The 26,497-nt window shown below is 42.9% G+C and overlaps 1 protein-coding gene across 6 annotated transcripts in view; it reads right to left on the reverse strand.

The window, feature by feature from the left end:
* The window catches only part of CHST10 (carbohydrate sulfotransferase 10), a 40,848-nt gene extending 16,446 nt beyond the window's left edge, over positions 1-24,402 (reverse strand). For 2 of the 6 annotated variants that reach the window (XR_012633812.1, XR_012633811.1), the window contains exons 1-7: positions 23,993-24,402; positions 18,748-18,882; positions 15,873-15,970; positions 13,010-13,244; positions 10,266-10,371; positions 6,163-8,439; positions 5,669-5,741 (exon numbers count right to left, since the gene is read on the reverse strand). Coding sequence is in view for 3 of the 6 variants with exons in the window: in XM_074908765.1 (XP_074764866.1) it covers positions 7,902-8,439; positions 10,266-10,371; positions 13,010-13,244; positions 15,873-15,970; positions 18,748-18,847 (1,077 nt within the window). In the remaining 3 variants the exon portion in view is untranslated. Of the gene's footprint in view, positions 1-5,668; positions 5,742-5,891; positions 8,440-10,265; positions 10,372-13,009; positions 13,245-15,872; positions 15,971-18,747; positions 18,883-23,434; positions 23,642-23,926; positions 23,931-23,992 lie in introns of those variants that run through there. The other 4 variants (XR_012633813.1, XM_074908765.1, XM_074908787.1 and 1 more) reach the window with 4 other exon arrangements.
* Between the last annotated feature and the right edge of the window lie 2,095 nt (positions 24,403-26,497).

Here is a 26,497-nt window from a genome sequence, read left to right on the forward strand (position 1 = left end):
CCTCACAAGAAAACAGAAAGAGAAGAGCAAGGTGTGAAGTGGGGAGCGATGGGCAACCAGGCAGCAAGAGAAAGCTGGAGACTGAGCTCTTGGGGATGGGCAACTGAGGAACTCCGAGCAGGTGAGATGAACGAGGAGCCCAGGTATGTAGCACACCCTTGCTGTTGTCCATCTGTCAAAGGCTCTGAGTATAGGAGTGCACAGAGATGGCTGGCACCAGAGAGGAAGCACGCATCTGCCCTTGGGAGAACGTGTAGGTCAGGAGAAACACAACACTCCAGCATTGGCAGTTATCATTATGTGCTTGCTGAAGCTCTGTTTGTGCAAGGCTGAGCAGACACCCCGGCAAGGTCACAAGACTCACAATTTTGAGCTCTTTGACCCACTACCAACAGAATGAAGCCAAGCCCCTCTTTCCTGTTCATGGCAGCTGGCAACCCTAGCATGGCTGCTGCTGCCTCAATCCCAAAGATGCAGTAAGGAGTTGTTCCAAAGAGCTGTAGACACCGAAATACTGGCACTTTGAAAAAGCTCAAGTTTCACCTGAGAAAACTAAGGCAAGTAAAAAGAACCACAACAAGAGAAAAATCAAAAGAGCATGGTTTGCCTGCCAACCTGCCATTTTAGCATGGGACAGTGAGGGCTGCTGCTTCTGCTGCTTGGGTTTTGGAAAGGACCCTGTCCCAGCTCCCCGGGGGGCTCCCTGCTGAGCCCTGCTGCCTGGCAATGCATCACTGCACATCTCTGTCAACTTACTGTGCCCTTAGGGCATGGCAGGTGTTGAGAAGGGGCCAAAGCAACACCAGAGTCACTGCCAGTAAGCATTCTCTCTCGAGTGCCAGGAACGACCCCTTTTTCATTGGACTTCCCAAAGAACAGGCAACAAAGTCATGCCTGTTCCTGCCCACACAGTTTCACCAGTGCTTTCTGACTCTGCCCTTGTAGGTGCCCATTTATTTTTGCTGCTTCGATTCCCCGATGAGCTCTGATGCCTGGGCTTTGCTGGGCACGACATGGAAGTGAGGAGAGAGGCGCTGTGCCCTTCTGCTCCAGCTAGCAGACTGCAGTCGCACACTGCTAAGCCGCAGCGGCCCCACACCACCCTCAGAGCCTTCCCAGCCCTTGCAGGAGGCCTTGCTGGCTCACCACCCAGCTCCCTCAGCCAGTGCCCATCAGCCAGCACATCTCCCCAGCTGGGGAGCTGGCATGGGAACTTGAGATTACGGGGAGCATCTTACACGTGGCAGTGCTGTGGATGTTGTCTGCTTTGACTTTAGTAAGGCCTTTGACACTGTTTCCTACAGCATTCTCCTGGCGAAATTGGCTGCTTGTGGCTTGGATGGGCACACGCTTTACTGGGTACAAAACTGGCTGGACGGCCAGGCCCAAAGAATTGTGGGGAACACTCACTCCTGGCCCTGAGGAAGGTTCACCTGCACCAGGTGTGGAGTGCTTGTGAAGTGGACAGTCATACAAATAAAGGTCTGCTTTAGAGTCCTGTTTGTTGTCTCCAGAGTGTTTGATGAGTCTTCTTGCTCACTGCTTTTCCACAAGTATAAATGGTAGAGCCTTGCAAAGAACAGTCACAAAATGAGGAAACAGAGTTAAGTGCAAAGAGTCAACTCATACTCTACAAAACGCTTAAAGTAGATTATTAAAATAGGTAGATACAAAGCGAAGCTTTGCAGTATGGCAGATTACAAATTTTACTTGCTGTAAAAACCTTACTGAAAGCCATTCAAAACATAAGAACAAAGATGCCAAATAGAGAACAGCAGCAATTTTTTGATAAGTGAATTCCTGACCAACCCATGAATCATCTAAGTATCTCGTGCAAACCTGATGTCTCACAGTCACCACAAGTCATTCGTGATGGACAACTCCCTGAATTTTCTCTGTGTTCCTCAAAATTATGGTAAATTCTTATTTCCTACAGCCTCTTCTGCCCTGCTGACAAGAGTAGAGTAACAGCTCTGTACTGGGTCTGGCTGAGCTGGAATTGGTTTTCCCCTATAGCAGCCTCACGGTGCTGTGGTTTATGCTGGGAGCTGGCAGGATGTTGATAGCACCCTGGTGTTGTGGCTGCTGCTGAGCAGTGCTTACACAGCACCAAAGGCTCTTTCTGACATTTCCCCCAGTGGGACGGAGTGGGCAAGATCTTGGGAGGGGACACAGCCAGGACAGCTGACCCGAGCTGACCAAAGGGATATTCCAGACCATAGGACGTCTGCTCAGGATAAAGCTGGGAGAAAGGAGGAAGGGGGTGGGGTCACCCTTGGTCCTCCGAGGCAACCACTACGCATATAGGAGCCCCCTGCATCCTGAAAAGGCCCAACAGCGCCTCTTCATGGGAAGTAGAGAATAAATCTGTTTTCTTTTGCTTCCGCACGCGGACCTTTGCCTCGTTTTGCTTATATTAAAACTGCTTTTGTTTTACCCACAAGGGTTGGTCTATCTTATTTTCTTTCCCATCGTTGCCCTGTTGAGAAACAAGGGGAAAAGGGGGGGGAAGTGATAGAGCGACTTGGTGGATACCTGGCATTTAGCCAGAGTCAAACCATCACACAGCTCATACTGTGGTGTATCATCCAAAGACCTCTCAGGACATGGAAAAGAAAACTGAATAAAACAGAAAGGCCATCGACAAGAGGAAAAAAAAAATCTACAAGACTAAATGTTCCTACTTCTTAAATCACAGTAGGTGCGTAACACATAGCTGTTGAAAGCGCTAGTTGTTGCATGAGAGCTTTTTCTTCTCTTTGTACGCTTCCAGCATAGCTACACATTTTTTCTAGATGAGATCCATTTACTTAGGCATGATCCGAGAGCCTTGGCTAGCTTCTCAGTATTAAAATGACTTCCAGCACGTGTACAGATGCCCTATAGTCCACATTCACCCTCCTATTTGCAGATTTGCTTTTGTCCCACAAACTGCTCAGAAATGGCTTGTATGCATCCAGGGCAGTCAATGTATTTCTGGCAGTTAGGGTGCATACTGCATTTCCAGGTGTGCAACCTTCAGGATTATTTTTTCATTACTTCCTTTCCACTTTTTTTTTTTTCTTTCTGTGATTTCAAACAGACACCCACAGCAGACGCTTCATGCTTTCAGCCTGCCATGAGCATGCTGTCGCATCGGCAGCTGCTCCTCTGGCATGCACATACACCATACGGGGGAGCATGCTTGCTCCTCTAACACCTCCCATAAAGCTTCAGCAACTTTCCTTCAAGCATTTCGGGGGGGCTTTTAAGCCACTGCGCATGGCTTTTTTCAAAGTTGCTCTCCTAGACATTGCCTTGCCTGGGTCTACCGCTCTGGAATTGTGGTTCCTTTTTATGACTCAAAGCAAACACACATCTTTTTTTCCCCTTTCACTCCTGCCTGGATTAAAAGGGAAAAATGATTTTACAGTAGCTAGCCCTGAACAGCACCATTTCTGTGCTTACACCAGCCTGTTGCCACCAGCTGCATAGCCGAAGGGCTAATGCTTCTTGCTTCATAAGGAAAACATCTACTGCATAGCAAAACAGGCTGCAGGCCTTTCAAAGCTGCTCTGGTGGTGATGAAATGAGGCACCGCAGGCTACTGCCACACGCAGGAAAGCAAGATGACAGCTCAGCTGTACACAATTGCATTAAAAGCACAAACCCAGAGATTTATACAAGGCAGCACCAAAGTCAGCTGTACCCATCAGCACAAGCTGGACTCACTCCTCCCCTCCAGGAAGGAGGCACTCTGTGCTCGCCAGCCTGAGCACTGCAGGCTTTGCTGCTAATAGGATCATTTCCTTCTACAACCTTCCCCACAGCAGTGGCCCAGGAACATGCACATCTAACTTAGGCTGAAAGGGAATTTTCCACCACCCACAAACCTCCTTCTACATTGCATAACTCTTCTCAAGCACAGGCCACAAAGAAACTGCACCAGCCTCTGCAGATAAGATCTAACAAGCAATTTGCCATGATAAATCTTCTGGGTGCAACTCCTGTGTCAAGTTTCCTTTAAACCCTCACATTTAAAATAAGCACACGCTGAATTTACACCTACTTCCAGGTCCTTTCACACCGCAGTAATAATAGGATGGGGGCTCAGTGTAAATCAGGATAAGGCCATTAAGCAGAAAGGCCATTCACCCTCTCTCTGTCAATTAAGGGGTATCAGATACAGGCAGATACACTGACAAGACATCCTTTTTCATCTGTGAACATAAGCTTAAGGAATCCCTAAATAATCACTCTTTTCTCAGCAAACTTTCTGGAGCACATATAAGATCAAAGGTGGCTTTCCCAGCCAACAAAGTTATTAACACCTCAAGAAAAAAGTACACAAAACCCAGAGCTGTCTGATGGGTTCCTTGATCTGAGGACAGAGACAAGCCATAGCAGCAGGGGGATGTCACCCTCAGTACAAACAGGGCAGTGTCTAAGCACAAATAGGAAAACAACATATTTATCTGTGAAAAATATGTACTTTCAGGCCACTTTTGAATTGCTACTTCTTTTAAGGAACAGTTCCCAAAATAAAAAAATTACACATATATTTTAGCTGCAGAAAAACATCTTCATGGCATGTGATCAGAAAGCACACCAATGATAATGCACTGTATGCTTATGTTAAAGGAACAGGAGACAGGCATTGCCCCTAAAATTAGTTCACAAGCAAGTGAATTCTGGATCCATTTTCACCACAAGAAAACAAAAAACCCAGCAACCCCAGACCTCAAAAAAACCCCAGTCAGCTGATCTCCAGAAGTATCCTTAATTTTATAAGGAATGTGAAGATAACAAACCCATGGGATACACTTTAATTCATGATTTTTGTCTTTGTTAATTGAGATCAGAGGCCAGACTCTAGTGAAGGGTGTCTATGAGAAACAAGGAGCTCCACAATGAATAGAAGCAGTGAATCTCAGTTTCCTATCTGTACTTTCCCTAAAGCTAACATACAGCATGGACTCTCTGATGTACAAAGAATGTTTCCTCTCCTATTTTCAAAATTACTGCAATTCACTATCCCTAAGAGCTCAACTTTCCTCTGTAAAATATGGTTAAAATCGGGCAGAGGATTCAAAAGCTGCGGAGGAGAGACAACAGAGACAGAGATGAACTAAGTAAGGATGAAAGTTTGTTTTCTGAACCTGTAACATCAATATGAAAAGAGAAGTAACAACCTGGGCTAGCGATTCCCCAAATATGACATAAATATCACCTGCAGTTTGAAAGCAGTATGCAAATGACATCCAAACAGCCAAATGACATTCATGCACATTACTGGGACTAAATTTGTAAAAACCTTGTATAGGGTACAATTAAGCTAAAACAAACCACAAGCATTTAATTCATCCCAACTAGCAGGGCAAGCGCCTTCTCCCCAACACTGTATGCTCTGGCCACCCTACCTGCACCAGACAGGAGGTACAGAGAATCTCACCATACCTCAACCGAGGGCTTTCATGTTATCTGAGTCTCTGCAAGAGTCATGTCAAAACCACATCATCATTACTTCAGCCACCTGAGGAAAAAACCCACACTTCTAGAAAGAAAATATAGCTCAGGAGGGTATCACTGAAAAAAAGAAACTTTGTGTTTGAACTTAACAAATGATATCGAGTGTTCCAGACCCAGCCTGAAAAGCATGGGAGCACAGAGCTGGAAGAGCAATACACACCTCTGCCTATGTCAGTCCATAGCTCTGTCCACATTTGCTGTCAGATGCCCAAGAGAACTCAACGCAGAGAAAGCTATTAGAAAAAAATACTACTACTTAATATTTACATAGCACTTTCCACCTGGCAATTTTTAAGCAATCAACACGTTAACTAATTTACCAAGAAAAATAAAAACATATATTGGCATTCTGTGTGATCAGTAGCTTACACTTTCAGAGGAAAACAATTCTACTTTATCTTTATTAGAATTAAACTTTAAGGCCTGAATTCACTATACATTATTCATACTGTTACATTTTAAATTGGTAGAGAGGCAATCAATCAGCTCATTAGCTCCAAATTGCATTTAACAGTACATTTTGCTAAGTTCCCACATTAAGAAAACCACAGAAGAACCTGGAGCTGTTAACATCTTTTTATCATTGGTTAAGAACTAACCAGTTAGGGCACTGTAACTGTTGCTTTAAAAAAAAGAAAAAAATTAAAATCCCACCTTCCAGCTTTGCCACCTTGGACTTTGCTAAAGATGCCAGTTAATGATTCTCCTTTACTTCAGTCAGTCTGTTGAGAGATCTCTGAAATCACTTCCAGCTACAACAGGGCTTCCTTTTTGTGGGTAGCAGCACATGTCAGCTTGGCACAGCTTTCCTTTTTCACAAGTGCAAGATGCTTCCCTCTGTTGATACAGGAAGCTATCAAAAACATACTGTGGCTGGATTTAAGAGCAGATTCCATAGCACCAGCCATCATTAGCATTTCTAGCCAGCAACATTATACTGATCTGGAAAATTAATCTTTTGGAACTAAGATTTAAAAAATACAGTTCACATGCTCACTGCGACAAAGCAATTTCTGTATTTCAGATACATGGTCTCTTTTCTCTCCCATGGCCTGTGGGATGAAGTGGCAGCGTACTGATTTTTATTGCTGGTGAACTCCAACAAAAGACTGCTCTTTATGAGACACAATGCAAGCACAGGCAAATATGATGGCTGCATCCATTCAGTTCTGGTTTTCTTTTTTTTAATCCATAAAATGAGTACACAAATTTTAGTGACATTCATACTCCTGGCAAGTTGCCAACTCACCCCAATGGTAACACAAATGTTGGGCATTTTTTGAGTCAGGACACCATGGCAGCAAACCACTGGAAAAATCAGGGATTCATCCTGTCTCCTTTAGCAGTAGAGAGATGAATTTTCAGAGGGGGGTAAATTTTCTGTTCTCTGAAGTACTGAACATTGAGCAAGGCTGGATATAAGAAAAAGGTAGATCATTAATCCAAGTAACTAGCAGTTCTTTTATATGCCATCCCACTTCTGTGGCTTCTTTATTAATCTTAACTGTTAGAAGACAAAACAAGTTAAATTGTGTGATATTTAGAGAGTATCTCGTAACTTCTATATGTGCTCCCACAAACACAATTAAATTAATTTTCCTTAGTGTTTCCCTAGCAGTTTCATATTTCTTCTATGCTCCATTTGCATCTGGTGTTCTCAGATAACATACATAGCCAGGTGTTAAACAATATTTTGAAAATCAAAAGTAGAATTTTGAGGCTCAACAGACCAGTAGTAAGTACAGTAAACACTTGACAAAAATACAAAGACAACTGGACTTTGGAACCAGTCCCTCTTTTAACACCTCTAAAGCTTCTGTCTAATTAGGTTCATTTTGTGACAAACAAAAATGGGATTAAATCAGCATTACTGTTATTACAGCAGCCTAGATGACTTGTCAAACATTTAATCAATATTTAGTCCTGTACTGGTGTCTGATTTTCAAAGCTCATGGGAGACTAGATGCCTTTCTCATGAACACAAACCATGAAGTTCACCCACATGTCAGAGATAACCTACAGTGAACTTGCCATCTTTATAAATACTTCACATTTTAAAAATGGTATTCTGTCTGGGAGAGGGAGGGGAAGATCACAGCCCATTTGTTCTCCCTGTATATTCCTAGAGGAAAGAGGGAAGAAATGGAATTCTGTATTTCAGATAACAGAGACATCATTCCTAACAGACTGCAATGTCACATATTGAAAACATGGTCAGTGAACACAACTATAAGCCCCTACTTGTTCATATGACAAATATTTCACTGAAAAATGGAGCAACATCAAAAAGCTAGAAAACAAATGGTCATTCTCAGCTCTGTCAGTGTTGCAGCTGGTATTCACGCAGGTTTAGATTAATCCATGAGACACTTCTTCAGAGCTTATCCCAGGTGTCAGTTAAGCAGGAAATCTGGCTCCCGATAACCGAAGAGTTTAAAATCGCCTTCAAAACGCGTGTAGAGTCGTCTTATGTCTCTCTTGCTAATTCCAGAAAAATACCGCTCTACTTTTGTTTTGTTGTACACTGTTATGCCTGGTGGAATCGTGGGGTATGATACCAGATGGTCTATGCCTGCTGCTTTCAAGATATACGGAGCATCGTCCTCCAGGGTTTCATGGTGTCCAATCACACTATACGTGATTTCACAGGGGGCGCAGAGTTCCACATACGTTACCCAATGAATTATGTGGTCACCGAACTGAACATCTAACCATCGATGATTAGGGTCACCCAGATAGCGCACAAAATCCTCAAACTGCAGCCCTTTGGTCTCTGTGCGATTCTTTCTGTATTTACGAATGATGCCAGGAGCAATTTCATGCCGGTACCAAGGTTCAAACCGAGGATTGTGCACAAACTTGTCTTTAAATGCAGAAATAAGTCTTTCAAATGGATCTCTAACAATAAAAAACTTGAAGTATAAATTCAGTCTAAACAGAGGAAGGAAAAAAGAAAATTGAAAAAAGTGTTTAGCAAAGACTTACAAAAGGTACATAAACTCTGACCACAGGCACAGCAATATGAATCTCACACCATTTGCATAGACTAATAATATTATAATTAATAGGACTAGAGATACAATTTCTGTTTTCATACTAACAGGTTTTGTATACAGTACAATGTGGAAATAGTTCATCCTATTTTTTACATTTTATTTAAACTGAAGGAGCTTAGTTTATCTCGATCCATATAAAAAGGACACAAAAGATGCTGAAAAGAGGCTAAAAGCTCCAAATCAAAGATATTTTTTATGCCATGTGACTAAGCTCAAGGAGCAAAATACACAAAGACATGGAAAAAGTGGGTTGGTGAGGCTAAATGCATAGAGGGCTGCATTTTTCACTGGCAGGTAGTTAGACAAATAACAGCTTAAGTAAAAGAAAAAATTCTGTTATTTGATGTTTTTGTTATGCTTTCAATAATGGCTGAGAATATTATTTTCATGAGACAGTTTTCAACAGAACTTCAGATTTTATTGTGATACTGCAATAGGTAGTATTCTGTAGTCAGAGATTATCTGTAAGAGGAGTGAATTGAAAACAAAAGTTTATTTCAGTAAATAGCTGTGAAAGGAGAATCAGAGCTCAATCCTCTCTGAAGTGAATGGACTCTTTCCAGCTTCAGCAGGCACTTGAATCGGTCTGCAGGTTCTCCTGACTTGCTCCTACTCAGGCGGGGCTAGAGGTCAGCAAACTAGATCAACAGATCCACACCATCCCTCTCTCTACACCTCAATTCTCTGACAATTTCAGAATTCCCAACTAAACCCATGTTATGCATCTCCAGCACAACTTCTGTGGTGGGCTGACTGCAACAACCCAGATCATAATGGCATTCAACTTCAAATACCCTAGCTAAGGCTCATACCCCAGGTGAACAGTTACTTTCTATGCAGAGCTGTTCACAGGAAGAGAGCATGGATCCACGTTCTCAAGAACACAGTGACTGTATTTTCTCTTGCACTCTATCAACACAATCAAGTAATCCCACTTCCACAGATACAGCTGTAATAATTGTATTTGTACCACAAATGCAACAAACCTTGGACTGAGCTCTACTGATAGCTGACACCACATGTATAAGGGGATGACTCTTCAGAATGACTTAATACACACAAAAAATGTGCAAGCATGAGCTAATTGTCTGCTGTCATCTTACTTCCTGTTCACTCCATGCTGCCACCCCTTACGGGGATTATAGAGCATAGGCTCTAGCAGAGTTGAGAGCTGACACAGCCAAAAATCTAGCCAGAACGGAGAAGTATTTTTCCTGCTCCGAGAAGAACCAGAAGCACCCAAACAGGAAGTTAAAGTGGTTCAGCTGAATGGACAATACTCTCAGGCTAAGGAGCACCGACGTTTTAAATCTATCCAGTTCAATCCCAATAAGTAAATCTGCCTGCAATTACAATCTCACATACAGGCAGTTAAGATTTAGAATACAAGGCATCAGGGTGGACCTTCCAACTAAACCTTCCCTTCTTCAGATCAACTATGTAACAACTAGGTATGCACTGAACTACAGAAACCCTACATCCAGAGGGAGCTGGTTGCCTAACCGTATCACCAACTACACTGGTGTTCTCCTTTAAAGCCAGTAGGGAAGTAGTTACAGAAACATCTGTGAGGGTAACAGAACAGTGCCATAATACAGGTGGTGAAGCAGAAACCCTATTACCCCCAATTCCAGACTCTCAATTGTCCTTTACACCACCGACTCTAAACCCCTCCCACATCCCTGGGAAGCCACCTCTTACCGTTTTTTGATTTCAGAATCACTGAAGGAGGACAAGCGTGGAAGGCCATTCTTCTCATGGTCATGTACAATATTTTCTGGGATCTCTTCTATGGAAGAAAATGCTCCTAGACAAACCAAAAAGAGAGAACAACTGAATCATTCAAAGGGAAAAAAGTGAGTACAAGCAAGTATGCGTGCCTTTGGCTGACAGCTTTTTGTTTTATCTTTCTCTTTTCTGTATTTTTAGCATTTACAGTTACTATGTTTAAAATTGTTAAATGATGAGAGATCTCACTGAGAAGATGAAAACTGTTAAAATTCTTTAGGGTATGTGACATCAAGGTTCAGGACCAAATGGCCTCAAAACTCAGAAAAGCGTATTACACAAATTTAATCAGCAATTATGTCTAAGCCTGTAACTCCCTACTTTGGTGTCCCCACTCTCTTTCCCTCTGCCCACACATACAAATGGAGAAAGACTTTGAGGATTAACTCCAAAGAAGGGACCAGCTTTCTGGCTGACTTTCTACCACCAACAAAAAATAAATGCTGTGGGCTGTTTTTGGAACTGCTTCAACACAAAAGCACTTTGCTGTCAGGATTCATGAAGTTCTCTTAACAACTATACTGTGCTGAAACAGAAATTCGAATCATACAATACTACACAGATTAAAAAGCACTAAAATTAACAATAAAAAGTCTTCAGATACTCATTTCTGCAAGCACATAAACTGGTAAGAAAAACAATGTTACTAAATTCTGCTGCATTTATTTTACCATCCTGAAAGTTTTTATGACCTTGAGAAGTATTTCATGTGGGCCCCTTTGGCTTTAGGAGTAGGCCTTCATATAACAGCATCATTTTGCAGTACCAACCTGGAACAAGAACAGGGGGATACAAAACAAGCTCTTTAAGTGAAAGCCTCTGCAGCCTTCTCTGTTCCAGAATGGCAATGAATAATCCACACCACCCAGCTTCTTGGTTTTCCTTTTTTGTTTTGGTTTTTTGTTTTGTGGTGGTGTATTTTATTAAATTCAGTTTTATAATTATACGTTTTGGTACTCTGGGTGAATTACATGTGGACAACAGATGTCAGATTCGACATCGTCAGAAACTGAAACCTTGCATTCATCTAGAGCAGAGACTGAGTACAAGCAGGAGCAAAGCCAGCTCCCCCACAGTGCCACAGCTCTATTTCTCCATCCCGAACCTCCAAATACCACTTAGGTATCTGGACATAAAGTATTCCCCCTCAAGTATCAGTCCTGCCTGCTGAAACCATACAAAGAGGAGAATGCTAGGTCAAGTGCAGTGGTAGGCTTCATCATCAGACACTAGTACACTAGCAGCTCATGGCAGAAAAGATCAGTGTTTATATGGAAACAATTTGCTATCATGATCAAACATGCCAGACCTAGGAAGCTCAAAGTAAAACCATTTCCTGCTGGTAAGACATGAGCTAACCTCCACTCAACCCAGCCAATACATCCGTGCCTGTCCTGAGCTATTCTTTGCATGTTATCTTTGTTAATTTCTGATAAGTGCAGGTACTTCTAACATTCTCATATAGTTTCATATTTAGTACGTTCTTGGAGTGTGGCTTTCATAGGCATTTAAGACACATGCAGATACCTACGTACATGTATATCTTTGATGGATTTCAAGCTCCCTTTGAAGTTTTTAAAGGCATACTCCTTGCTACAGAAGTTTTGCTGAGGGATACAATTCCTTTGCCAATTTGTGACTGTTTCCTTATGAGTGGGCAAACTAGTTCACTAGTAAAACTAGTAAACTAGTTCACTAGCAAACTAGTAAAGAAAACATAAAAACACAAGTGCAGAGCTGGCTGTCCACGGGGTGCTTCTAACGAGAAAGCTGGGTTTATAATGTTCAGGTTTTGCCCACATCTTGGTGAGTTATGCCACCTGCAAAACTACAGGACCTCAACTGACCTCACTGTATGTAGCAAATTCACAGCCCTGGTGCACAGACAAGCAAGAGGGTCTCACGTCAAACAAGGGAGTATAATGTTAAATATATTCATGTTAAGTTTATGTGAGCAGGTAGTGGTACAGTGGAAAAGCTTGAGGAAATGAGTTTTTATTGGCATACCAGGCTACTACAAGAGGATGGTAGGCTACATATAGACAGGCAGCGTTCACCTTGTGTATTTGAAAAATGATCTACTAGTTCTTTTACTTCTTTTAGTCTTTTATAACATACCTTTTTTGATCAAACTACTGCCTTAAGCACCTCAGAATCTCTGTAACTCCTATGACGGCTCACTGATAACACATACACAAGATTTCAGCAGTACAGACCAATAGCAGCTGCCAAGTTTTATTCAGCTTTCTTCATGGCTAAAAAACCCTAGTTAAAAGTCAGCTGTCTCAAGTCAGACATTTTCTATTATTGTTTCTTAGGGAATTGTGATACCTTGTAATTTACCCATTTCAAATTCTGTAAGTTAGTGCTACCCCTTCAGGATAACAAGTCTACCTACCACATGCATACGGGTACTCTTCCACTACTCAAATCACTTTTGAGCCAAGTAATATTTATTTTCACAGAAAGAACAGGTGTATTTTCTTTAAAAGAGATGTTTCAAAAGGACTAGAAGCAACTGTGAAGAATGAAAGGCTGAAATTAAGTCAGTGTACAGAAAAGCAGAAAGAATCCATTTTTGTTGTCCCAGTTGGACCAATTCTGTTCTTTCCTCCTCCTCCTCAAAGAAACCCACACCCCCACAGCAGAGTAGATACCATTTAAAACGATCAAGACTTTTTTCCACTGAGTGTTGCCCACTTTTGGAGTCTGACAAAACAGGATCTTGTGCTTGTCACACACAAATATTCGGTCCAAGACGAATTTGGAAACTGCAGTGTGAGAGAGATTTCTCAATGCAGTGTCTCTGCAGACATTCCTGAGAAGCTCAAGTCTTTCCATATGAACCAGGGGTTGGCGGATCAGATTTCCAGAAAAAGCTTTTCCAGTTGGCTTTATGAAATGCAGAGGGGAAAGAAAAAACAAAAGTGCAAGAATTTAGTTTTCAGATCAAATTCTAAAGTATAAAAATCCTCAAACTGTGCACCCTAATGACTCCCAGATTCACAATTAAAACATTGCTATGTATTAACTAAAGGAGTAGCACACAGTTTCCTTCCTGTGCTGCTGCTGTACACATTGGATCAACTCTTAAGTCACTATGTAGTAGCAGACAGCAGTAAGAGCTTTTCCATACAACAGTTTAAGTCCGCTGCAGAGCATCAGGGTCTTGTCTGTGTGGACAAAACATGCCTTGACCAAATAGTGGAATTCCCACAAAGCTTCAACAGCCAATAAGAAAGCTTCTGAGGGGTTGGGACAGGAATTTCAACAAAAATTAAGCTCTAATCTCTGAGAAGATGGGTCTTAGGGATGACTGAGAAAGAAGAATTTAGGATTAAAGCTCTGTGTTGTTTTCTAGCACCTGTAATCATTCAGTGTTCTCATTTATCTAAACTGCAACAAAATTAAGTGGACAAAAATTCAGAGTGAGCATTAGCGCTTACTGTGCAAATAAGAGAAGTAGGTAGTGTTCTTCTCCCCAAAGTGGATGAACTGTTTGATATATCTCATTCTTCTGAAACTAAGACAGGAACCACGACTCCCTCTGCCTCACAACTAGCGGGGAGAGGGGAAGAAGGAGTTTGTTTAATTAAGAGGTGATGGGAAATTTTAAATTTCTACTGACAAATCATCCTTCCACTAATTGATTTACATAATTGGCAATTCCCAATATCAATACAGGGACATACTGACTGAGAGCATCCCTGCAGAGAAAGGACTTGGGGATACTGATGAAGGAAAAAATTGGTTATGTGCTGGCAATGTGCACTTGCAGTCCAGAAAGCCAACTGTATTCTTGGCTGCACAAAAAAGAAGTGTGGCCAGCAGGTTGAGGGAGCTGATTCTGCCCCTCTGCTCTGCTCTGGAGAGAACCCACCTGGAGTGCTGCGTCCAGCTCTGGGGTCCCTAGTAGAGAGAAGACATGGACCTGTTAGAGCAGGTCCAGAGGGCTACAAAAATGGTCAGAGGGCTGGAGCACATCTCCTATGAAGAAAGGCCAAGAGAGCTGGGGTTGTTCAGCCTGGAGAAGATAAGGTTCCAAAGAGACCTTACTGTGGCCTTTCAATGCTTACAGGGGGTTTATAAGACAGACAGAGACTTTTTACCAGGGCCTGTAGTGACAGGACAACGGATAATGGTTTTAAACTGACAGAGGGTAGGTTTAGATTAGATATAAGGAAGAAGTTTTTTTCCTATGAGGGTAGTGAGACACTGGAAGAGGTTGCCCACTCCCTGGCAGTGTTCAAGGCCACCGTGGACAGGGCTTTGAGCAGCCTGGTCTAGTGGAAGGTGTCCCTGCCTGTGGCAGAAGGGCTGAGCCAGGTGATCTTCAGAGGTGCCTTCCAACCCAAACTACTCTGTGATTCTGTGATTTTAGGTACAGCGTCCAAGTGACACATGAAAAAGGAATGGTTTTACTTTTTGTCCCAATCTTTCATAAAGAAAACAAACGTCATTCTCCTTTTTCTGTTTGTTACTCTTCTCCAAAATCCCCTGGGTTAGAACGTAATCTTGAACAGCCTGACAGATTATCTGTCAAAACAATTCCTTTTGCATGCAACCAGGATTTATATTACTGTCCTGTGTTTCATGTTGTCAGGAAATCAAAAGGGAATAGTTTTAGATCCAGAAACCTTACTATCCTCTTCTATACAAGTAAAGGTATATATTAAAACTCACTACACAGATCTGCCAGCCTTCCACTGAACAAAGTGTTTTTCCCAAGTATTTTGAGGATAACTTAAATTTCAGGGTTTTTTACATATGAAACAAAAAGTGTCATGTTTATACAGAAACCTAACTTCTATGCTGCATCACAAAAGTAATCTAAACGTACGATGACTTATGTAGCCAATGAAAAAAAAATGGCCTTAGCCCACTGTGCAACATCTCAAATTTGTATCTGCATAAGGGATTTTCAGTTCCCTTTTAAATTAACAAGTACCACATTTGTTCTGTTTTATTGCTGAAAGCACAGAACTATGCATCTAAAGGATCAACTGGTATTGAATGCTATTGTGTTCATGTTCTGCTTTAGAAAAACACCGAGATGTGAAGCACAAAGAGCACAAAACATGAAAAAGAAATGGAGACTGATAAAAAGAATCAGAGAGATTGGGCAGAGAACTAAAAGAATAGATGAGACAGGCTTGCCCTCAAGAACCACGAACCTGATGGTTATGGCAAGGCAGAACACAAGTAATCCAAAATTGGGCCATTATATTAAAAAGGCTAGCAAAAATGACTGTCCTGACTTGATAAAGGAGTACTGTAACAATTTTTGCCTAGAAATGGAAACACATTAAGTTGAATCATTCAGATGAAACAAGACAGCAGGTTACTGTAACAAACTAGCTTTGTGAAGCTAAAATGAATTCTGTTGGCTCTATCTAAATATAACAGCCTGAATAAATAATTCTTGTCTAGCAATTCCTTTTAACAACAGGAAGCCCTTACTTAATCTCTTATTTTCTGCCACTCTTTAATACATGTAATCCTTATCTCAACAGTATGCACCTGGAATTCTTCAGGCCAATGTTTTTGCTCTGGCACATGTACCTCCTCCACTTTTGTCACAGCTGTCAGTATCAATGGCTCTTGCTTGGCACTGTAGCCTAAAGAAGGAAGAGAGATAAGAGCATTACAGAAGGTGGGGGGAAGGCAACTATTTCTGCTTTACAACTAACACAACTGAACATCACTTTCTGTATTAAGCTTACAAAACATTAGGATTTGTTTCCAAATGGGAAGGTACTAGACAAGACATGAGACAGACTATGAATATTGTAAAGGATGTACTCTGTGGGAATTTTGGATGCAACTTTCAGTTGAGTTTTACCAAAGAAACATGTCCACCATCTTTTACTTTGTTCTTTTTTAAAGTAAACTATGCAAAGAGACATAGAAATCATAAATCCAAGTATCACAATTGCTAGACAATTGAGTATAACTATATGGACTTGACAGTAGATTTTGACTTTTCACTCAACTTCCCAAAGCATGTCCAAATAGAAAACTTAATCTATCAGGTCTCTCCCTCCCCTCATATTAGTAGATGTCTTCTTCTGTTTTAAACTCTTAGACATTACCAGAAGAAAAGTGTCACTAAGGACCACCTTTTATTTCTTTGGTGGTCTAAGTAAACACCTCTAACCAGCAATAAATACAAGATCCCCTCTTCGTTTGTTACTGGACTAATGGCCTTTCTTAGAGACTCCCACAATGAGAGAACAAACTCAGCTGATAATTATTTTTTTTTAATTGATTTTAGGGCAGCTAACAGTTTGAGACCAAATTAAAGTATGTGAGGGAAGAACCCTTTGCATCTTTTGCAACTGGTATGCTACAGGAAAACTGAAAAAAACACAAGGTTTTTTAGCTGTACTTTATATGGTGCAGAAAGATCAAAAGTAATTTGAAGCAGCTTTCCCTAACCACAAAGCAGAAAGAACATGACTACTTTTTCCTTCATATAGTTTCTTTTATATGAATAATCTTTCTTCATCTGCATCCACCATGGCTTACTGTTTTATGGTCGAGAAAAATATGCGTACTGCCGATATCCTTTTCCTAACGGAATGCTCCACTCTGCCTATATAACAAAGGACATGCATGGAAAAGCAAGTAAAAACTGAAAACAATGTAAGCATCCAAGCAATCAGATACAGTAAATACTGTTGTGCACAGACTTACTTCAGAGTATCCTTTTGTAAAATCAAAGTAATCCGATTCAGTGAAAGAGCAGTTAAAGTACCTTTCATTATCACTGGGTAAAAGCATGCCTGCAGATGCTACTAGAGATGATAGACAGAAACTTGATCCTTCTTATGAAAAAGTTCCTATTGCTTATGCACCCAAGACATCAGTAAAAAGTTCAAACTAAAGAACATTGACTCATTGAGCATCTGCTGGTTTTGTTCTAGCTGGTAAGTAGAACATCCAAATAAGGAAAATTTCTGACAAGCCATATTTTACTAAGTCTAGAGTTCCTCCAGGATTGGCCATCCTGTTCGGACTTCCTCCAAAATTCTGTTCGTGTATTGAAATTACTTTCTTTCATTAGTCCCAGTACAAACACTGGTATCTAACATACACATACACTTAATCACAGTCATGCCTTTGCAGGACTGGAGCTTAAGAAATTATACAATTTTCTGCTTGAAGAACTATTTAAAGGGGAAGGGAGATTCAGAATAAACTAAAAAAAGAAAAAAAGAGAAAAATTGGCAAACCAAGATAATAAAGAGCGAGTAAATGTAAAGGGTGTACTCTAGTAATTTTTTTTAAACTACATTATAAACCTCCTGATAAAGTCTGATGGAAAGAATCACTCAAAGAATATCTGAGCTGGGAAACAAGAGTTGGCACTGAACGAAATGCTGGAAGATTTAACTACCTAACATAAGACCAGTTTATTTGCAGATACGCCAGGGCTCAAAAACAGGTGGGACCAAGGAAAGCTAGGTTAGCCTACAGCTATCATCTGTAAGACTTGCTGAATAAATCTCCACACAGAGGTATGCTATTTAAAAAGGTACACCTAACATATCTATCCACTATCAAGTCACTGGAACAAATGGCACCACTGATGTTAGCACTTCAAAAGTCACACATATTTTGCACATCTTAGGAAGATGCAGAAATACAGATCTCTCAGGACTGTAAGTCATGTCACCACTTTCACCCTAAACTCTCTGTAGGATGGCTTCCTAACAGTCACTCCTCAGCAGACAGAAAACTCTTAACATGCTGTGCAGTGTCATCAAATGGCTTAAATTCCTCATCAGCTTAACACCATCTGGGCTACTTAGGCTAAGCAAAAGCCTATAAGAAAAGCCTATAAGCTGTTTGTCAGTCAAACAGCAGAGGATAAAACTGAATGCAAGAAGCAGGGCAGAGTTGGCTAGTCTAAGTGCATTGCAAGAGAAATAAAACTTTCCAGAAGTTTTACATAATACTTCAGCCACAGGACAAGCACTCATGAAAGCACAGAAACTAGTATCGTGTGAAACAAACTCTTTAATTCCTTGTGAATATCCTTTGTCTTTAAACAGGTAATTGTGCTCTGTTGTTTTGCAAGTAACTTCTACTCCCAGTAGATCGATACTGAAACTGAGTGTATTTGAAAAAGCGAACCTCACAAGATAGTACTGCCAACCATGACCCCCTCTGTTCTTAGCCACCAAAAAAAAAGACAGTATGTTAGTCTTGCAGACTTCTACCAAGAAAAGCAGAAACTGAACATCAGCACTGTCACTTGTAGAAATGTATTTGTTCTGTTCTCAGTCCTACTGAAGGTCAACATGCCAAGAAGTAGTTTGTACAGAAAAAACATTTGTGTGAAGCACTATTCAATTTTCTGTTTCACATCAAACATTAAAGTTGAACTTACCATCTGGGTCTTTAAAAGTCAGTGTGATAAACTTGCTAGCAACCATGAACATGAATATCACCCAAAAGCATGCAGCTAGCAGCAGCCACTGGTGGTGCATGTTGTCAGACGTGAGCCATATAAAGTTGTTGCTGCCTGTTTGAAAGAGGAAAGATTGACACATTAATTATTTTTGTTCCAGTTTAGAAAAACACTTTCCATAACCAAAATGACAAAACTCTAATATGCATGTGTGCCATAAAACATAGCAGTAGATTTAATTTCTTACTTTTTATCCTTTTGGCTGGATTTTTAACCAATGTTAAGGCTGAGGCAATGCAACTGCTGGCTGCTATCAAAGGGAGGCTTCACTCCTCCTCCACCCCTATGTACACATTCCCAGTCCCCTCCTTGTGCCGGCAATAGCACCGTCTATCTGACTGCTCAGGCAGACAGAACAGCAAAACCCCTGACTTTTTTTAAAGTGCAGTTTATTTTTCAACTTAGTGAGATGGTTCACTAAGGAAAGGAAAGGAGAATGAAGAAAGCTCCCCTTTCAGTGGTAGCTAGTCAGCAGATCAACCAAGCTGCAACATTAATAGTATTCTTAGTTATCCCAAGTCAGCTCATGACATGTAATATGGACTACTCCACTGCCCGGTCTACATGAATTACAGGCTGGAACCTACCAAGCCAGAACACTAAGCTTAACCTGACAAAATATTTAAAGTGGTTTTTTTTAACTTGTCACTTTTATTGCCAGCAAAGCATCAACCATAAGTACTGTAAGATTTTTATTTCCATCATGCTAAGCACTATCCCTACAAACAGTGAAGGGGGTTTCCTTGCAGCCTACTGTAGCTGCATCCCTGCAGGTAAGCCCTAACGACAGGACTTCCCCAGGAGTGCAGGAAGGGTTACCCGAACAACTGAGACCAGAGATTTAACGTGCAAAGAAATCGCAGGTACTCACTGAATCCAAGCAGAGTGAGGATGAGGATAAGGATACTGTGCAGTATTACAAACACATGGTGTCTGCCCTGCCTTACAGTTTGTAAGGTTGCTGGAACACTCTGAGTACTTCTTACTTGGATTTTTAGAAACTATAATCCTAATAAATTATTTTTTATGATTAAAAGTTAAGATGCAGTATAAGGAAACCAATTACAAAAAATATTTAAGTCCCCAGCCATTAAGAGAAATGTAAAATTTTAAGCTACATCTTTCACCCAACTTCTGATGGGCAATGCACACAGGCAAGCACTGAGGCTGACACCAAATATCTGTGAAAGCTCCACTGCAAAGCTTAAGCTTCCATAACTTTAATAAAAAACCCAAAAAAACCTTAAGAGCAAACATCACTGCCTACCTACCAAAACCTGAGATTCCTCAGGCTTGAATATATATCCTGGAAAAATAAAGCGCCATTGTCTCAGTTGTTGCTGGAGAGGTAAGACACCTAAGGGCCAGAACGAGGTGCTGGAAAGTTCAAACATAAGCAAATGCTTCCTTTGAGGATACATACAAAACAACTTCAGAACGCTTAACCAAAGAGGATCTAACACAAAAATCTCATACAATGAGATCCTCTCAACAATCCTATGAGGTTTGTGTTTGTAGCCTCGGGAAGAACAAAAAAACCAAATCCACCCACGTAACTAACAATAGGATCAAACTCAGTCGTAAAGTAGTCACATGCAACTTCAAAAAGAGTCACACCTGCACGGTTTGTGATCACGCTTTCTATAGAGTCACTTGAGTGAATTGCCAGGGAGTAAAAGAGATGCCCTCATTCCCAGCTAAGATTTTAAAATCGTGCTAATATTTCTAGGCAAATTTTGTATTAAGTGGTTCAGTCATATACCAATATTCCACCCTCTTTGTTCCCATAAAGCTTAAATAACAGAAGTGAGCCTGGTTTTGATGTTTCACTATGTCCACCTGTAACATTAGTACTACTGCTGCAGGTGCTGATCACTTTTCTAACTGGATTTTGCCTTCCAGCAATGCAAATGTTTCCAGGAAGGGTTCTCACTGTAGCTGACAGAAGTGAAATGTCTTCAGGGTACTGAAAGCCTCTGCAGGCAGAGAAGCAGTCCAAAACAGATTTGAGACCCTAAGGATGTATGTGAAATGGGTGAGAGGAGAAAAAGAACATATCTCAAATTAAAAAAACAGAATTCATGATTTTTAGCTAGGATGGCAACATTCAGGCCTATTTTTATTTTCTCAGTGCAGTATTTTTCAGTATAGCTTCTGAAAGGCCCTTTTTTCCCTTCTCTTATGATTTAATTTTTAAGTACTTCTAAACCCACTGCATTTAGGTATAAAGACACATGAACTGTCTTTTTGGACAATTACAGGTGCTGTAACCCCCATGAAGACGGTATTTGTCATCTCCCATTTTCTGCTGTAATTCCCTAGCTGCCAATTGAGCATGCAATGTCAGAGACACGTTATTCTTCAACATCAACATCGGGCAAATAATACAGCGTAAATTCTAGAGCACTGACCTCTTTCCAAAAGTTATCCTCATCCTACGATTGCACTAGTGCAAACCTTGCCCTAAGATTCAAACCACCAGGTCTCAAAGGTCCTCATATTTCAGTTTGCCACAACATCCACCATCTCCCATTTTAGAGCACTGAAATTTATGACCTTTGCTTTCAGACTTCACAATAATTTGGAAGTTTTTCCAGCTGTAATGAATGAGAGATATATAAAATAGAAGTCAGGACACAAAACATAGCAATGACATTTCACTTTTTGGGTAGCTGTGCTAAAACCATGAGAACCATTCAAAATACAACCGAATCTGTCAAGGCAGTAGACTGACAGAAGCTTTCAGAGAACATTGTGCAGGAGGAAAACCTCTTTCTAACTGTCAGTTATGGGCTTTTCAGAGATCCGATGAATGGTCTGGGCCAGACCCTTTGGTCTAACCCAGTATACTTGTTCTACATGGTAGAAATGGCCTCCAACATTTGTAGCATCCCTGAGAGCCTGCCCTCTTTTATAATGGCAGACACCCTCTTTTATAATAGACACACACCATTCAGTAAGGGTTATTGATCTATATCCCCTTATGTAATTTATGTATTGGATTTCTAAAAAGTTGTGCTAAATGACACGAGAAAAGCAGTTTCCACGTGCTCTGACCTGAAAAGCAGTTAGTGCACATGGGACCCTGCTGCCAGATCCTGTGCTGTAGGGACAGGAGAACAACATTTCAGCCTAAGACACCTACAAGCAGTATGCTACTTACCTGAAGGACTGGACTCAGAGACCAGAAAGGGGACAGACCTGCAGTCACATCCATGAAGAACTACTACTACCCTTCAGTACATCAAAGCTGACAGGAAAATATTAAGCAGTTTTATCTACTCCTTTTTTTTAATGTGTATAACAAATGGGCAACTATGCTCATTGATACAAGAGTCTTGTCAGAGGATCTGTCATAATGTAATTACAATGACTGGCACTGTTACTATCTTCTAGCCTCCTAAACAAAACTACATCTATATTAGCAGCTCATTACCTATCTCAAGAAGCCAGACTGCTCAAAATTATATACAGGTGTAACTCAACCATTATGCTCCCTTAAATACAGTGAACAGTGATGCTCCCCTTTCTCTAGCTTCTTCAATATTATTGTTTTCACATATGGTAATTGCCCTTCCTGTTACTTACTGCATTTCTGTTGCCTCTTCTGTTACTTATTTTCTAGTAAATACATGTACTAGCTTCTGGTTTTTCTCTTTAATAGTTTCCTCCAGCTTCCAAGTGTCTTTTACTTCTTGCCAAAAACATTTTTTCTTTACAAGCAGAAGAAACAAAAAAGCTGCTGAAGGATTAGACCGTCTTCTCAGAGTGAAATATGCAGGGATTCTTCAGGTCACTCCTTCTCCCTTATTACAATTCTACACACCTTTTAGGAGCACAAGATCCCCAAACCCCCCTTCTCCATCTATTTCTCTGTCCCTCCCTAGGCTACTTACCCTAAAAACAAAGTGTCGCATAACCCTCAGACCAGCCAGATGACAATTTTGCATAAGAAAAAATGGGATCACAAACACACACAGAAACCAGAAAATCGAGAAAGAAAGTGTGGCAGGCTTGACCCATGGCGTGCCACTAACTCATTACCTGGAAAAAACACTCTATACTTTGCATTGTCTTCATGCGAATGTTGGGACAAAACACAGAAGATTTAAACAACATTAGAACTCAGTGCACGGCCTCTGCTCTGCAGCTTATGCTGCTTGGACTGGGGCTCCTTGGCAGGACAGTCCCTGCACGCATCGTGAATGACAGCAGCACGCCGGTGGTCTCAAACTACCAACTGCTTGCCCATCAGCACATGACTAATGATGTAATTGGAAATGGAACTGGTAACAAAGGCCAAACAACAGCTAGCTGAGGTACCTAATCCATTTTCATCAAGGTCTCCTTTGTGTTATCTTAAAGTTAAGAGATGTCAACAAGTCATTACACTTTTTTAAAAAATGTTGGACTAAAAATCTATCACACGCTCCTTCGGTAAGATGTACGTGCTAGTAAATGTTATAACGTACGTTCTAACTGGCATTTCCGAAAGCCGGTTCTCTCCTAAGGCTTTCCTCCACCCCGACGGCACCAACAGGCCCACGTCTCCGCTCCCCCAGATACCGCCGGAGGGCCGAGCCCTCCCTGGCCACGCACAATTCACCTGTCAGTGGGAAGAAAACCCCAACTGCCGGCGCAGCGGCGCCTGCAACAGCTGCGTACCCGCCACTTCGCCCCGCGGCCTCCAGGCCAGGAACAGGGCCCGGCCTGCCTGTGTCCCGCCCCGTCGGACGGACACCAGGCCCGACTCCACCGGGCACCCCGTGCTCTTCACAGCTGGGAAGAGCAGCGGATCCTCCTTCCACAGCACCGGCGCTCCCTGCAGGCTCCACTCCCTGCCCAAAGCCGGGGGGGCGGGCGGGGGATAAAGCCCGAGAGGTTTTATGGTCTGGCCGCAGGGGATGGATGAGCCGAGGCAAAGCCCAGCCCACAAGCCGGGCTCTGGGCGCGCGGACCTGGGCTGGACAGGCGTAAACTTTTCCCGCTCCAGAGGGGGAAGCGGGGCGGCCTTCCCCTCACCCCGGCAGGCAGAGACAACCGCAGCCCCGCTGGTTTCCTCGCCCGACCGGCCGGAGGCGCCTCTCTCCGGGGCTGCCGGCCTCCAGGCCTCCCCCCGCCTCCCCCCCCGGCCCCGACTCGGCCCAGTTCTTCCCCCGCTTACCGGCCTCCAGCGCCGCTCCCCGCAGCCTCGGCCCCCCGTCGGCGGGACACCGCTCCCGCCGGGGGCCGCCTCACTCGGCGGCGCGGCCGGCCCGCTCAGCCGGCTGCTGCTGCATCCCCCTCCCTTCCCCCCAGCTTCACCCGGGCGGCGGCTACGGCGGCGGCGCCTCCCCGCCCCAGCTCAGCCCCTGCTGCCGCCGCTCGGCCCTGCCGCCACCGCCGCCTCCATTTCCTCCCGCCGCGGGCAGGCCTCGGCCTCGGCCTCGGCCGCGCCCCCAGCCCCGCCGCCGGGAAGGAGAGGAAGGTGAAGGCCGCCGCAGGGACGGCTCGGCTCCGAGGAGACGCAGCGCCGCGCCCGGCCGCCCGGAGGCGGGAGGGAAGGAGGGAGTGATGGAGGGCGGGCTGCTCTGCTCTGCTGTCCTCTCCCCGCCCCGCCCCGCCTCACCTCACCTCGTCCCGGCCGGAGCGGGGCGCCTCCGCCGTCGGGCCGGGCGCGACCCCCGCCGAGGCGGGCGCTGATAGCTGATCGGCCTCGGACCCACACCTCATAGCGCAGCCCCGCCGCCCGCTCCGGCCCCCGGGAGCTTCTTGTTTTCGTGGGGTGGCTGGTGCTTCTCGGCGGGGCCCACAGCCAGCGCTTAGCTGGACTCACGTACATACACATGTATACCTGTGTTTGGGGGCTTTTTTACTGTTAAAAATATCTTTAACATACGCGTGTGTTTCAAGAATAAGAGGCTGAAAATGCGTTTTTTGTGCACCTGCAGGACTCTGATACCCACAAATCGCATCAAAACCAGGTGCTGGGTCTATTTTTAACAGCTATTTAAACAACTTTTGGAGACGTGTTGCAGTGTGTGGCTGGAGGGATGTGTTAGCATGCTGAGGTGGTGTTTCCTAAACTCAGCAGAAATGAAGCCCGAACAGTGGCACAGGGCCTTCAGGACCGTGCCTGGAGGAGGGGGCAACACTAGAGCAAAGCCACCCCATTTCAAAGCTCATTAAACGCTGGGGTGCTGGGGACACGTATTCCAGTTGAAATGGGCTGATGCAGCACAAAGGATGGGCTTTATCACCTGACCCCAAAAGAATGTGCTGCAGTACCTGACCAAGCAGGTAGTATGTTCTCTTGTGTCTGGTCACCAGAATTGATTTGCCCACTGGAAACTGGTAAATTGAGGGGGGGACACAGGGAAATCCCATCTTTCAGGCAAAGAATCAGAGTAAACATCATCCTACAGTCTTGTTGATCAGCCCAAGCTAGTCATACAAGCTAGCTTCCAGCCTTCATCTCTTCTGTATCTGCATCTTCTTCCCAAGTATGTTCTGTCTTTGGAAAGACCCACACAAACAGAATAATTTTGAGCTCATTGATGGGAGAGGTGGGAGTCCCAAAGTCCACACAAGGAGGAAAACATGACTGAGATTTTACACCTTGGGGAATGATCCCTTGATTCCAGGTGGTCTGATGTCCATGCTACACAGGGTTGGCCCCCTCTGCAGTAGACTCTTGCAGTTCATTTCACCCTGGTTTTCCTATGAGATCTTCTGTGGAAAATGTAAGACAAATTTGCTAATTATGGGATTGTGTTAAGTAAATACCTAAACAACATCCAGTCCCTTGAAGCTGATTTGCCATGGAAGACCTGAACCCTAATAAAGTCATGCCCTAAACTCCAGTAAAGTTTGTGAGGAACACAGGGAAGCTTACTGCAAGATCAAGGCCAACAGTTCAAGACAGGACAAATTCAGAAGAGACAATTGTAGTTTCTGTTTGTCTCCTGGTGTCTGGTTACCAATTAATGAAAATAATCCAATGAAAGCAGAGTTGAAAATGTTTTCACAGCTAAAAAATATATTTTAAATTTATTAAAGTCCAAATCAAAACTGATACAAGCAAATTTAAACTAATGTCTCTTCTAGAACAAGGGAAAAGAAACATAGGTTAGAACAGGCAACCTTAACTCACTACACAACCTCTTATTTTATAGTCTGCATCACTGAATAGAGCCTGAGTCTGACACTCCCTGACACAAACACATGTAACTTGCATGCATTTCCTGCAGGTAGTAGGACTGCGTGTGCAACGTTACATGTCTCATTGAATGACCAAGAGGCAGCAGTCCTTGTTAGAGGAGGATTTAGTCTCTCTGATCCATTCCTTTCCAGACTTGACTACCATGGTGCACTGTACTGGAGCCTGACCAAGGAAGCCCAAGGATGCTGTCATCGGTACAGGTGCTGTGGCCAAGCTACAGAGCACAACTGTGTGTTCAGTGCTATGCTGATGGTTGCTAGCGACCAGCAAAGCAGCATAAACTTAGATCCCACTGGGAATCAGGGGCCAAAACCCAGTAATCAGAAACCCAAGCTGTCTGCCTGACTCTGTACCAGCACCTTGGGACACTGTGTCCTTGTGCCTCCCTTCCTCTACCAGTGAAGCAGAAGTGGTGATAATGATAATTACTTTGTTTGCAAAGCATGTTGGTGATCTGCGGCTGTCGCC

This window comes from Athene noctua, chromosome 1 (assembly GCF_965140245.1).
Source record: "Athene noctua chromosome 1, bAthNoc1.hap1.1, whole genome shotgun sequence".
Taxonomy (NCBI): Eukaryota; Metazoa; Chordata; class Aves; order Strigiformes; family Strigidae; genus Athene; species Athene noctua.